Source organism: Trachypithecus francoisi, unplaced genomic scaffold (assembly GCF_009764315.1).
Source record: "Trachypithecus francoisi isolate TF-2019V2 unplaced genomic scaffold, Tfra_2.0 Lachesis_group3, whole genome shotgun sequence".
Lineage (NCBI taxonomy): Eukaryota > Metazoa > Chordata > Mammalia > Primates > Cercopithecidae > Trachypithecus > Trachypithecus francoisi.
In genome coordinates this window covers 35,433,717-35,448,916 of record NW_022681468.1, presented here as the reverse complement: position 1 = coordinate 35,448,916, position 15,200 = coordinate 35,433,717, and the positions used below count along the sequence as shown (strand labels likewise).

General features: G+C 43.8%; 1 protein-coding gene across 4 annotated transcripts in view; it reads left to right on the top strand.

The window, feature by feature from the left end:
- Window positions 1–8,106, top strand: part of SLC39A9 (solute carrier family 39 member 9) — a 66,975-nt gene extending 58,869 nt beyond the window's left edge. For 3 of the 4 annotated variants that reach the window (XM_033187609.1, XM_033187608.1, XM_033187607.1), the window contains 2 exons: window positions 524–658; window positions 4,097–8,106. In XM_033187609.1, the coding sequence (XP_033043500.1) occupies window positions 524–658; window positions 4,097–4,327 (366 nt within the window). In that variant the 3' untranslated portion in view covers window positions 4,328–8,106. The remainder of the gene's footprint in view (window positions 1–523; window positions 659–4,096) is intronic. The other variant, XR_004431535.1, reaches the window with a different exon arrangement.
- Window positions 8,107–15,200: the final 7,094 nt, after the last annotated feature.

Here is a 15,200-nt window from a genome sequence, read left to right as displayed (position 1 = left end):
TTTCTCTTTTTTACTATCCAAGAAACACACAAATAGGATCTTTTGTTGGCTTAGAACATTAATTCCTAAGAGGCATAGCTCAGCGTTGGTACTCTGCCTGGTTTTGTTTTTTGGTTTTTTTTGTGGGTTTTTTGTTTTTTGTTTTTGCGATGGAGTTTTGCTCTTGTCGCCCAGGCTGGAGTGCAATGGCATGATCTCGGCTCACTGCATCCTCTGCCTCTTGGGTTCAAGTGATTCTCCTGTCTTAGCCTTCCAAGTAGCTGGGATTACAGGTGTCCACCACCACACATTTTGGTATTTTTAGTAGAAACGGGGTTTCACCATGTTGGCCAGGCTGGTCTCGAACTCCTGACCTTAGGTGATCCGCCCACCTCGACCTCCCAAGGTGCTAGGATTACAGGCGTGAGCCACTGTGCCTGGCCTTTTGTGAGTTTTTCTTTGTATGTCAAATGGCATATACTTCTTGATATAGAAGCAATCCATACTTCTAGAGTGATAATAAGAGATGATTTTTTATTTCCAGGCACCAGCTGCTTTTGGACTGGTTTCCTTCTTGATGCATGCTGGCTTAGAGCGGAATCGAATCAGAAAGCACTTGCTGGTCTTTTCACTGGCCGCACCAGTTATGTCCATGGTGACATACTTAGGACTGAGTAAGGTAAGCTAATCTATTCCCAGCTATCTAAACAAGTGTCTTGTGATATCTTAGAACTTATGGTTTCTTAGATTGAATTTTTCCAATACATTACTCTCTCAAACTAAAGATACAATTAGGAGTAAAAACTGTACAGGGTAAATATCTTAATTCCAATTTGTTCTCTTTGTAAATTTAGCATTTTCTTATTCATTTGGTTTGAAAACTTCTTCCCTGTTAATCAATTCCAAGAATATTTGCATAAATATGATAGTCCTTCAATATTTAAAATAGTGTAACTTAACCAGCCATGCTAGTTTCATTTGACAGATATCTAATAAGTCAAATCTGTCCATATTTAATGTGAGGTAGACACATGAAACATGAGTAACAGGCCGGGCGCGGTGGCTCAAGCCTGTAATCCCAGCACTTTGGGAGGCCGAGACGGGCGAATCACGAGGTCAGGAGATCGAGACCATCCTGGCTAACACGGTGAAACCCCGTCTCTACTAAAAATACAAAAACTAGCCGGGCGAGGTGGCGGGCGCCTGTAGTCCCAGCTACTCGGGAAGCTGAGGCAGGAGAATGGCGTAAACCCGGGAGGCAGAGCTTGCAGTGAGCTGAGATCTGGCCACTGCACTCCAGTCCGGGCGATAGAGCGAGACTCCGCCTCAAAAAAAAAAAAAAAAAAAAGAAACATGAGTAACAAGCAATGTAGCAGCTTTGAGAAGAGCAGCAGCTGGGCAGAGATTGCTGTCAAAAGTTTAAAAAACTGACATTGATTACTGAAGTGATAGAGTAATCTGTTAAAGGGAACAACATACTGCTCACTGAAAGAAGAAAAGGCTCTTCAGGTAAATGGAAAGGGTTTTTATAATACACGGTTAGCAACCAAGATCAACAAACCCTTGTTTAACAGGAACTTGGCCGGGCGCGGTGGCTCAAGCCTGTAATCCCAGCACTTTGGGAGGCCGAGACGGGTGGATCACGAGGTCAGGAGATCGAGACCATCCTGGCTAACACGGTGAAACCCCGTCTCTACTAAAAAAATACAAAAACTAGCCGGGCGAGGTGGCGGGCGCCTGTAGTCCCAGCTACTCGGGAGGCTGAGGCAGGAGAATGGCGTAAACCCGGGAGGCGGAGCTTGCAGTGAGCTGATATCCGGCCACTGCACTCCAGCCTGGGCGGCAGAGCAAGACTCCGTCTCAAAAAAAAAAAAAAAAAAACAGGAACTTAGCCATTCTTGGTCTCATTTTTCACATGTTCCTCTTCTCCCAGCTCTCATGTCCCCATATAGCAACTGTGCAGTACTTTCTATTGAATACTTTGTACTGAACATAGCTTCAGACCTGAGGGAACATGTGCTCTTCCATCTCCAAACTGGACCTTTCCATGCTTTATAATCCTGTCTGGGCTGTAGTTCTTAGCAACAACCCTCCACATTTTACCCAAATGTCAACTGGCAGGCAACTGGAGGAAAATCTTAGAAACAAGCTGACTCAGGGCTAGTTGATGGGAACTGCTTTCCCCAACGCCCTCTCTAAAGGTCGTTGATTCTTCTGAATGTCAGTCAATTCAGTATTTGGCAGTAAAACCCATATTAATAGGAACATGTGAAAAATGAGATAAAAAATGGCTAAGTTCCTGTTAAGCAAGGGTTTGTTGATCTTAGTTGCTAACAGTGTGTTATAAAAACCCTTTCCACCGGGCGCAGTGGCCCATGCCTGTAATCCCGGCGCTTTGGGAGGCCGAGGTGGGTGGATCACGAGGTCAGGAGATCGAGACCATCCTGGCTAACACAGTGAAACCCCGTCTCTACTAAAAATACAAAAAATGAGCCCGGCGTGGTGGCGGGCACCTATAGTCCCAGCTACTTGGGAGGCTGAGGCAGGAGAGTGGCATGAACCCGGGAGGCAGAGCTTGCAGTGAGCCGAGATCGCGCCACTGCACTCCAGCCTGGGCGACAGAGCAAGACTCCGTCTCAAAAACAACAACAACAACAAACCTTTCCATTTACCTGAAGAGCCTTCTCTTCTTTCAGTGAGAGTATGTTGTTCCCTTTAACAGATTACTCAATTACTTCAATAATCAATGTCAGTTTTTTTAACTTTTGACAGGAAGATACTGATAATTCTAGAGACATGGAGTTACTTGCTGCATCTATGGCGTGTCCTTTTCTTAAAATTTTAATTAATTGTCTTAGTTTATAAGTCTACTTTTTTAATAGAAAAGGTTGAAATTAGTTTTATAAAGATTAGTTTATGAGATATACATATATATGTGTGTGTGTGTGTGTGTGTGTGTGTGTATTGTTTTTTTTTTTTGAGATGGAGTCATGCCCTGTCACGCAGGTTGGAGTGCAGTGGCGCAATCTTGGCTCACTGCAAACTCAGCCTCCCAAGTTCAGATGATTCTCCTGCCCCGGTTTCCCGAGTAGCTGGGATTACAGGTGCCTGCCACCACACCCAGCTAATTTTTGTATTTTTAGTAGAGACAGGGTTTCACCATGTTGTCCAGGCTGGCCTCGAACTCCTGACTTCATGATCTGCCCACCTTGGCCTCCCAAAGTGCTGGGATTACAGGCATGAGCCACTGTGCCCGGCCACTTATGAGATATTTCTAAGCTCTATGACGGCAACTACTGCATCTTGATTACCACTGTATCTCAAGCACCTGGTGCAAAGCCTGGTACATAGATGATGCTTGTTAAATATTAGTAGAATAAATACATTCATGTCTGAAATTTAATATCTGCAATAATATGTTGTCGATTCTATCTCAAGAATAATACAAGCCAAACCTGTTGAACCAGCACTTAAAGTTCGTTTTATAAAGCAATCGTGAGCCAGAAGCAGTGGCACACATCTGTAGTCTGACCTACTTGGGAAGCTGAGACAGGAGGATTGCTTGAGCCTGGGAGCTCCAGGCTGTAATGTGTTATGATTGTGCCTGTGAATAGCCACTCAACTCCAGCCTGGGCAACATAATGAGACCTCATCTCTAAAGACAGATACAGTCGATGATGGATGGACAGAATGATGGAACTGTGGTGAATATAGTTAATAATAGTGTGTGGTACATTTCAAAATTGCTAAGAGTAAATTTCAGATGTTCTCACCACAAAAAATGATAAATATTTGAGATGACAGATGTTAGTTTTATTTAATTATTCCACATTTTATTCATGAATCATAATGTCACTTTATACCTTATAAATACATATAATTATGAATGTTGATTTACAATACATTTTTTTAAAAATCAATGTGTACGTCACTGATATTCTTAAACACTTATTTGGAAGCTTCCCATGAAGAGCTTAAAATTGCTCTGTTCTCTAGATGTCCCCAGTGTCCTAGACAGCACCAGTTAAGAATAGTGAGTGCTTTTTAATTGGGACTTCTTCCTGACCCTGAATTTTACTTGACTTAGTTTTTCCTCTTTCTCTCTTCTAATTCACAGAGCAGTAAAGAAGCCCTTTCCGAGGTGAACGCCACGGGAATGGCCATGCTTTTCTCTGCCGGGACATTTCTTTACGTTGCCACAGTACATGTCCTCCCTGAGGTGGGCGGAATAGGGCACAGCCACAAACCTGATGCCACGGGAGGGAGAGGCCTCAGCCGCCTGGAGGTGGCAGCCCTGGTTCTGGGTTGCCTCATCCCCCTCATCCTGTCAGTAGGACACCAGCATTAAATGTTCAAGGTCCAGCCTCGGTCCAGGGCCGTTTGCCATCCAGTGAGAACAGCCGGCACGTGACAGCTACTCACTTCCTCAGTCTCTTGTCTCGCCTTGCGCATCTCCACATGTATTCCTAGAGTCCAGAGGGAGGTGAGGTTAAAACCTGAGTAATGGAAAAGCTTTTGGAGTAGAAACACATTGCAGTTAGCTATAGACATCCCATTGTGTTATCTTTTAAAAGGCCCCTAACATTTTGAGTTTTAGTGTTTCTCTTAACCCTATTCTCAGGGAAGATGGAATTTAGTTTTAAAGAAAAGAGGAGAACTTCATACTCACAATGAAACAGTAATTATGAAAGTACAGTGTTCTGTAATTTAGCTATGTCTCTGTCTTCTTAGTTTAGAGGCTCTGCCACTTTATTCATTGATTTTTAACATGGTTCCCACCATGTAAGACTGGTGCTTTAGCATCTATGCCACATGCCTTGATGGAATGTCATAGCACCCACTCACTTAGATGCTAAAGGTGATTATAGTTAATTTGGGATTAGGGTCAGGAAAATTATAGCAAGATACATTGAAAACTCACTTTATACTCAAAAGAGATATCAATTGAAAGGGGATGTCTAGAGGGACTTAAACAGCTCCTTTGGCACGTGCCTCTCTGAATCCAGCCTGCCATTCCATCAAATGGAGCCGGAGAGGTGGAAGTAGCTTCTAAAGAGGTGACTGGTATTTTGTAGCATTCCTTTTCAAGTTCTCCTTTGCAGAATACCTGTCTTCACATTCTTAGAGAGGAGCCAAGTTTTAGTAGCTTTAGTTCTAGGCTTTCCTTCAGGAACAGTCAGATCACAAAGTATCTTTGGAAATTAAGGGATATTAAATTTTAAGTGATTTTTGGATGGTTATTGATATCTTTGTAGTAGCCTTTTTTAAAAGACTACCAAAATGTATGTTTGTCCTTTTTTTTTTTTTTTTGGTATTACTCTTAGCAGATCAGCAGTCCCTCTAGGGATCTAAATACTAGTTCAGGTTAGGGGACACTGCGTCTTCTCACATAACCACCTGTAGTAAGATGGATCATAAATGAGAAGTGTTTGCCTATTGATTTAAAGCTCGTTGGAATCATGTCTCTTGTCTCTTCGTCTTTTCCATGCTTTTCTCCTAACTTTTCCCTCTAGCCTTTCCTCCCCACAATTTGCTGCTTACTGCTGGTGTTAATATTTGTGTGAGGACAACCACTTCTCGAACTGTTATAATGAAGATAATAATATCTTTATTCTTTATCCCCTTCAAATAAGTTACCTTTGTGTCAAATGCCGCTTTGTTAAGCCCTTCAAGTACCACCTCCTCATGTGTGAATTGACACAATCGCTAATATTCTGGTAATTTAAACAATTGAGATAGCAAAAGTGTTTAACAAACTAGGATAATTTTTTTTCATATTTGCCAAAATTTGTGTAAACCCTGTCTTGTTAAATAAGTGTATGATATTATATTATTAATTTATTTTTACTTTCTGTACCATTTCAAAACACATTACACTAAGGGGGAACCAAGACTAGTTTCTTCAGGGCAGTGGACGTAGTAGTTTGTAAAAACGTTTTCTATGACGCATAATCCAGCATGCCTATGATTTATTTCCTTCGTGAATTTGTCCCTGGATCAGCAGCTGTGGAAATAAAGCTTGTGAGCCCTCTGCTGGCCACAGTGAGGAAAGTAGCACAAATAGGATACAGTTATATGTAGTCACTGGCAACAATTGCATACAATTTTACCACGAAGAGAAGGTATAGTATGGAAAGTCCAAATGACTTCCTTGATTGGATGTTAACAGATGACTTGTGAGAGACTTGAGGTTTCATCTGGTCCTTCAGAACTATGTGGTTGCCTAGATTCTCTCTGGAAACTGACTTTGTCAAATAAATAGCAGATTGTAGTGTCTGGTTTGGTTTGGACAGTAGTGCTTTCTATCATATTGTTGTGTGCAATGGTCAGTAATTTGTTCTACTGGCCAAAGCCTCTTTCAGCAGTGCCTTGCCATCATGCTTAAAAGTTTGGCTAGTATATCTTGCTGGATAGAGCCTTGAACTCTGGCAAGGATTGAACCATCTGACTTCCAAATTTGCCTTCCCCTCTGGACCTCACTATTAACAAGCAAACCTTTCAGGGTCCTCTTAGCTCTCAGAAGCTATGTATGGGCTTTCCCAGATTTTAAAGCTGCTGCCTCGAGAACTACTCATTTCTCTCCTGGTCAGCAGGCAGAAATAGCCATACTAATCTCATAGGGCTCAAATGCATCTTCAGGCAGCAGGGAACCAAGCAGCATGGCACAGGCCTTCTTCACTGGAGGAAGAGCTTGCTGATGTGGTGGGCAGTGTTCCAGGAGACGCCGTGTCCATGTTCACTTCTTGGCACATTTCAGTTCCATTTTCCTCTTGTTTAAAACTGCCTCTTTAGATGTGGATGCCTTAATGCTGTAACACATTTGAAAACATTGGCAATACTTAAGTTGCTGCTGTGATTACAGATGGAATTATTGGCTACCAAAGAGATGCAATTGATGATGAAAAGCATGATTCTTCCTTTCATATAACCAAAGTTAATCTTAATTGCAATTTGACTCCCTTTCCTTGGTAGGGATAGACTTTCTTCAGATTCCAAGTACTCTTAAATGGCAAATTAAGTTAAAGAATACTACTGCTCCATTCCCCTCACTTATTCTCCAGTTAATTGCTTGTCAGTTCTCATTTCACGAAAGCAGTGATGTTCCAGGTTTGATTCAGTTTTCCTGTGCGCACTGTTGCCAAAATTTTTTTTTTTTAGCAAAGATTCTGCACTGGAACGTAGATAGTTGGAAACAGTACTACCTACAGAGGCTATGTGTTTTCTCTTTCTGCCCCCTTTCACCTCTTTCTTTCCCAGTTCAGAACAGCCGAGTGAGCCCTGTTGGTATTTTGAATCTTTAGAGAAAAGAAAGGGAGTGGCTGTTTTGAGTTGTCCTTTCTTTGCAGAAAGGAGAAAATGTGATTGTGTTTTTTTACCAGCCTACTTCTAAGTGTCACTGCCTGGTTTTTCTCTTTTTCAAGGATTAGAAGTAAGAGGACACACCAGCATCGGAGTGTATTAAGCCCCTGAAACACATGGTAGCTAGGGACTGAACACGGGAACTGTATGACAGCAGCACAGACCCCCAAAGAACCTTCCTGCCTTGTGGGCCTCTGAGCCCCTTGGGAGACTGAGAATAATGACCAGATTCATCCAGAACTGCTGCAATGTTAAGTGAAAATCCTCTGTAGCTGTTCAACAGAGGAACCTTCCTTGCATTAGAAAATTTCAATACAGAATGGTCCACATCACCCAAAGTGCGCTGTTGGAGATGCTGTGAAATTAAAACCAGTGATATAACCTCTTTGTACCTGAGACATCTAGATTCACCTCAGGAGACCTGAAGGAAATGTGTGACTTGTGGGAAAGAACTAGACAACCATTTAGGAATTCTCTAGATATACTCAGCCTAACCCAGTGGCTTAACACAAGGAGACTGGCTTTGATCTTTTTTTCTTGTGGCATCTTCCAGCAAGTTAGAAGTCTCATGGGATAAGACTTCAGTTCCCCAGGTTCAGTAGCTGGAACAGCGATTTTAAATGTCCCTTTTTCTGGATCCCTTGTAAACATGAAATCATTCCATGGATGGCTGCCTTATAATTTTGTCTCCTTCCACTTTAATTGTGAATGGTTAAAAAAAAAAAATGCTGTTTTCTGATATTAAATTTTTATTAGTGCATACCTTAATCTGAGTGGCTCATTACTTATCCTGTTGGCAGTTTGTCTGATGACCAGAATTGACCTATATTTGAACATCAGAAAAGGGAATGAAAGGTTGTGATGGGCGGTAGAAAGATGTGCCTACCACAGGCATATGCTTTAGGGAAGGGAGGGAGAAAGGAGAGAGGGGAAATTGAGGACTTGATAGACCAGTCTGCCCTGAAAGACACAAATGCATTGATAATTTTTCTTGCCTTGCTGTTGTTAGCAAATATTATTTATGAAGGTAGCTCTCTCTACTCTCAGAAAAGAGAAACAGGCAACAGATCCAAACCACAGTGGATTCATTTCAAAGGGCAGAGTTGTTATATGAGTAGGTAGATGCTATGAACAGCGGACCCTGGAAATCAAAGAGATTTGATTAGAAGTGTGACTTGTGAATTTGATGAATGTTTTTCTCCCTCTGTGGACTTATGTTTAGTCATTAGATTTCATTAAATACTGGTCCACTTTGTGCTGGTTTCCTGTATGTATCACCTATATAGCTAGTTACCAAGATTGTGCTCAGGGCGGGTGTGGTGGCTCACGCCTGTAATCCCACCACTTTGGGAGGCCGAAGTGGGCAGATCACCTGAAGTCAGGAGTTTGAGACCACCCTGACCAGCATGGTGAAACCCCATCTCTACTAAAAATACAGAAATTAGCCAGGTGTGGTAGGGGGTACCTGTAAATCCCAGCTACTCGGGAGGCTTCCCTGAGATCAAAATACACACGCACCTGCAATACACACCTGGGCTTAGCCAAAATAGCCACAAATCCTTTTCTGTTTAGTGTCATTTTTCTTTTATTTTTTTCCTGCTCACATTATCTGTTTTTTAATCTGGGTGCTGGTTACAGGGTTATAGCAGGTGAAAAAGTAGTGCACATGATTTGTGCTTTTTACCTTATGTAATAGCTCAATAAAAAGTCTTTAAAAATCAATGTCACCAGTTGTGATGGTTCACGCCTGTAATCCCAGCACTTTGAGCGGCTGAGGTGGGAGGATTGCTTGAGCCCAGGAGTTTGCGACCAGCCTGGGCAACATAGTGAGACCCCTATCTCTACAAAAAAAATTTTTTTAATTAGCTGGTTGTGGTGATGCGCACCTGTGGTCCCAACTACTTGGGAAGCTGAGGTGGGAGGATTACTGGACCCCAGGAAGTCGAGGCTGTAATGAACTGTGATCGCACCACTGCACTCTAGCTTGGGCAACAGAAGTAAGCAAGACTCTGTCTCAAAAAAAAAAAAAAGTCACTAATATTAAAATAAAAAAAAAAAAAAGAACGGGTGCAGGTGGCTCAAGCCTGTAATCCCAGCACTTTGGGAGGCCGAGACAGGCAGATCACGAGGTCAGCAGATCGAGACCATCCTGGCTAACATGATGAAACCCCGTCTCTACTAAAAAATACAAAAAACTAGCCGGGCGAGGTGGTGGGCGCCTGTAGTCCCAGCTACTCGGGAGGCTGAGGCAGGAGAATGGCCTAAACCCGGGAGGCGGGGCTTGCAGTGAGCTGAGATCCGGCCACTGCACTCCAGCCTGGGCGACAGAGCAAGACTCCGTCTCAAAAAAAAAAAAAAATTATGTTCTAAATTAAGAGAGTCTAAAGAGATGAAGTAATCAAATCCAGTGCATGAACCTGGATTGGAGGTTCCTTTTTGATTGAACCAGATCAGAAATTTGAAAGTTCAAAAAACATGTTGGGGATGACAGCTGCACAGTTCTGTCAACCCACCATGCCTAGAAATGTTTTTTTTTTTTTTTTTTTTGAGACGGAGTCTCGCTCTGTCGCCCAGGCTGGAGTGCAGTGGCTGGATCTCAGCTCACTGCAAGCTCCGCCTCCCGGGTTTAGGCCATTCTCCTGCCTCAGCCTCCCGAGTAGCTGGGACTACAGGCGCCCGCCACCTCGCCCAGCTAGTTTTTTGTATTTTTTTAGTAGAGACAGGGTTTCACCGTGTTAGCCAGGATGGTCTCCATCTCCTGACCTCGTGATCCGCCCGTCTTGGCCTCCCAAAGTGCTGGGATTACAGGCTTGAGCCACCGCGCCCAGCCGGGAAATGTATTTTTAATAGCATAAAATTGGAATTAGCCTAAATATACAATCATATATCTCATTGAGATTATGCCAGCAGAGGAAAAAATGTGATGTAATCTTCTGTGACTGAAAGCTGTTTATAGTTAGAAATATTGACCTGTGTTAAAATATTCTAGTAAAAATACATAAATTGAGTGACAAGGACTTTCAGTTATGAGTAACTTATTTTCTTGTTACTAAATGGCATATAATTGTGATTAAGCCGCTTTGTAACTTTTTTTTTTTTTTAGAGACAGGGTCGCCCAGGCTGGGTTGCAGTGGTAGGATCACAGCTCACTGGAACCTCGAACTCCTGGGCTCCAGCAACCCTCTCGCGCCTCAGCCTCGGCCTGTAGTCAGGACTCCAGGCGCACACCACCACGCTCGGCTAATCATTTTGTTTTATTTTTCGTATGCAGAGATGAGGTCTCGCTATGTTGCCTGGGCTAGTCTCGAACCCCTTGGCTCGAGCAGTTCTGCTCTGGCCTCCAAAAGTGCTGGGATTACAGGCATGAGCCATGCTACCATGTCCCATATTTTTTATTCATACAATTTTTTCATATCTCAGAGAAGGAAATCTTTCTACTTAAGCCCTCATTAAACCGAGTTCATCCCACTCTACTGAAACTTAAGATTCCTGTTTCCAACTCAAAAGGTCTTTTCTAGGCGTCGTTTCCCTCTAACTTTCTGGCCCCTGGACATTGTTAATTACCCTCTTTGAGAGCAAGGCAGTAACTCCTCAGGGAAAGCAGGATTTCTCATGCAAAGCCTCCTCCTAACATGGTTCTATCCCCCAGCACCAAAATGTCACTTCACTTCCTATCACCCAGGGCTGTTTCACGATATACCAATATATTACTCATAAATGACAGACATACAAACTCCTCCAGGAGGAAATGAAAGACTTGGTTTAAGGGTTCAAACACTGCCCCTTAGAGCAATCACTGCACAGCCAGAAATGTAGGTGGGATAGTCAATCTGGTGAAAGGGGAAGATAAGGCCCTGTGTGGTGGCTCATGCTTGTAATCCCAGCATTTTGGGAGGCTGAGGCAAGAAGACCACTTGAAGTTAGGAGGTGGAGACCTGCCTGGGCAACACAGCGAGACTCTGTTAAGAAGGAAAGAAAGAAAAAAGAAGGAAGAAAGAAAGGGGAGGGGAGGGGAGGGAAGAGAAGGGAAGGGAAGGGCACTGTGGCTCATGCCTGTAATCCCAGCACTTTGGGAGGCCGAGGTGGGTGGATCACGAGACCGGCCTGGCCAAGATGGTGAAACCCCGTCTGTACTAAAAATACAAAAAAATTAGCCGGGCGTGGTGGCGGGCACCTGTAATCCCAGCTACTCCGGAGGCTGAGGCAGAGAATTGCTTAAACCTGGAGGGGCAGAGGTTGCAGTGAGCTGAGATCACGCCACTGCACTCCAGCCTGGGCGACAGAGCGAGACTCTGCCTCAAAAAAAAAAAAAAAAAAGAAAGAAAAAGAAAGGAAAGGAAGGGAAGAAAAGAAAGACAAGAAAAGAAAGGAAAGAAAGGAAGGAAAGAAAAAAAGAAAAGAAAGGAAGGAAAGGGAAGGAAAGAAAGGAGAGAAAAGAAAGAAAGCCAGGCACGGGGGCACGTGCCTGTAGTCCCAGCTACTCAGGAGGCTGAGTTGGGAAGACGGCTTCAGGAGGCAGAGTTTGCAGTGAGCTGAGATTGTGCCACTGCACTCCAGCCTGAGTGACAGAGCCAGACTCTGTCTCAAAAAGAGGTGGGGGTTGGGGGAGGTGGAGTTTCAGGTGAGGGTCGGTAGAGCTGCTTATTATCAGCCCTCAAATCTCAACTATTTGTGAACAGGAGGCACCTCAGAAGCTCCTTGGAATTTCACCACTAATAAATGATTTCTGAACAGGAGTTACATCTTCAACCATGGTGGAACTATGTCTGTCCAGTGAGCCAAATTCCTGTAGTTCTCCAATATCTCATCTTGATACATAGCCTTCTATGCTGGTTTCGATCAACCCCACTCCTTACAGAAATAAAGGCCACATTCTTGAATGTCAGTAGGCCAAGAAATAAACACAGTTATTCACGAAGAGGTCAGGCATTCACACGTTCTGGGAGGACTTGTGGAGTTAGTTAAGACAAGGGAGATAGTTCATGGATAGGACCATGGTTTTATCCAGTGTTCAGAGCCCTGAGTTAAACAATACCAGATTGATTAAATTATGGAAAAGCAATACAATGGAATACTATGTAATCAAAAATGTAATTACAAATATGTTCATGATTAATTTCAGGTATGAAAAGCAGTTTACCAGACTGCATGTGGCAGATACTCCTTTCAAAAAGTGTAATATAAGGATAGTGAAAAAGAAGGGCAAAGATAAATGAATACAACTAGTTCAGAAAATTAGACCCTCAAATTTCAACTGTAATTATCTCTGGATTGTGGGATTGTGAATAATGTTTGATTTATTCTTTTTATTATAAGTACTTGCACATTTGCCGACAATCACCATGTATTTCCTTTTTTCTTTCTTTCTTTTTTTTTTTGAGATGGAGTCTCACTCTGTCACTGCCCAGGCTGGAGTGCAGTGGTGCGATCTCAGCTCACTGCAAGCTCTGCCTCCTGGGTTGACGCCATTATCCTGCCTCAGCCTCCCGAGTAGCTGGGACTACAAGCGCCCACCACCACACCTGGCTAATTTTTTTTGTATTTTTGGTAGAGACGGGGTTTCTCGTTGTTAGCCAGGATGGTCTCGATCTCCTGACCTCGTGATCTGCCCACCTCGGCCTCCCAGACTGCTGGGATTACAGTTGTCAGCCACTGCACCTGGCCTCCTTCTTTCTTTATTTTCTTTCTGGTTCTTGCTTTGTCACCCAGGCTGGAGGAGCAGTGGTGCAATCATAAGCCCATAGCTCACTGCAGCCTCAAACTCCTGGGCTCAAGCGATCCTCCCACCTCATCCTTCTTAGCAGCCAGGACTACAGGCACATGCCACCATGCCCGGCTAAGTTTTTATTTTTTGTAGCGATGGAGTCTCACTATATTGCCCAGGTTGGTCTCAAACTCCTCACCTCAAGCCATCCTCCTGCCTCGGCTTCCCAAAGTGCTCAGATTACAGGCATGAGCCATTGTGCCCCACCTGACAATTACCATTTATTTCTATAGAATTAGGGTTTTTTTTTTTTAAAGTAATTTGTTTTTTTTTTTTTTTTTTTTTTTTTTTGAGACGGAGTCTTGCTCTTTCGCCCGGCTGGAGTGCAGTGGCCGGATCTCAGCTCACTGCAAGCTCCGCCTCCCGGGTTTTACGCCATTCTCCTGCCTCAGCTTCCGAGTAGCTGGGACTACAGGCGCCCGCCACCTCGCCCGGCTAGTTTTTTGTATTTTTAGTAGAGACGGGGTTTCACCCTGTTAGCCAGGATGGTCTCGATCTCCTGACCTCGTGATCCGCCCGTCTCGGCCTCCCAAAGTGCTGGGATTACAGGCTTGAGCCACCGCGCCCGGCCAAGTAATTTGTTAAATGGAATTTTTTTCCAATTTAGGAAGAGAACTTTTATTTTACATTCAAAATGTGTATGTTTGCATTCAAAACATAGAAGTGAAATGACCATTTCATCATATTCCAAATTTCTCTTTGGCTGAGGAAGTAGAGATGGTATGGAAGAAAGATACCCTGAGAGAAGGCTGGCTTTGCACCAGCTCCATCCTCTTCCTTCCTTTCTTACATAAGCAAAGTGTACTCACACATGTACACACACAGAGAGAGAGAGGGGGATGTTAGAGGGAAACTAGAGTCCCTCACCCCTTCCCAGGATCAAAGAACACAGAAAAGATCATTATTTTTGCCAGCTATTCTCTATTCTTGAACTCACAACACTGTCCTGACCATGAGTAAGGTCAGGTTGGATACATTTACAACTGTCTCCTTGAACTCACAGGCTCACAAGCTAAACATTCAACCATTCTTGCTTAAGTTGTTTCTCACTCTCTTTTTTTTTGAGACGGAGTCTCGCTCTGTTGCCCAGGCTGGAGTGCAGTGGCCGAATCTCAGCTCACTGCAAGCTCTGCTTCCCAGGTTCACTCCATTCTCCTGCCTCAGCCTCCCGAGTAGCTGGGACTACAGGCGCCCGCCACCGCGCCCGGCTAGTTTTTTGTATTTTTTTTTTTTAGTAGAGACGGGGTTTCACCGTGTTAGCCAGGATGGTCTCAGTATCCTGACCTCGTGATCTGCCCGTCTCGGCCTCCCAAAGTGCTGGGATTACAGTCATGAGCCACTGCGCCCCGTCTTTTTTTTTTTTTTTTTTAAGAGACAGAGTCTCTCTCACTCTATTGCCCAGGCTGGAGTGAAGTGGCAAGATTAATAATGTAGCTCACTGCAGCCTTGAACTCTTGGGCTCCGGTGATCCTCTTGTCTCAGACTTCTGAGTAGCTGGGACCACAGGTGCACGCCAGCATGCCTGAATAATTTTTAAATTTTTATTTTGTGTAGACAGGGTCTCACTCTGTTGCCTAGGCAACATAGAATTATTGGCCATAAGCAATCCTCCCACCTCACCCTTCCAAAGCGCTGAGATGACTGGTGTGAATCACCACTCCCAGCCTTAAGTTACCTTTTTTTTTTTTTTGAGATGGAGTCTCACTCTGTTGCCCAGGCTGGAGCACAGTGGCATGATCTCGGCTCACTGCAACCTCCGCCTCCCAGGTTCTCCTGCCTCAGCCCCACTAGCGGCTGGGATTACAGGTGCCCGCCTCCATGCCTGTATTTTTAGTAGAGATGGAGTTTAATCATGTTGGCCAGGCTAGTCTCGAACTCCTGACCCCAGGTAATCCACCTTCCTCGGCCTCCCAAAGTGCTAGGATTACAGGCATGAGCCACCATGCCCTGCCAAGTTGTCTCTTAATATCAGTAATCAGTAACTAAGGTCTGAGGTTTGCTTTAATTACAGTTTTTCATTTGATCCTCAGCACCAAGCTGCAAGCCCAGTATTAACATTTTTTTTTTTTAAATGAACAAAGTAAACTAAGACAGGCAT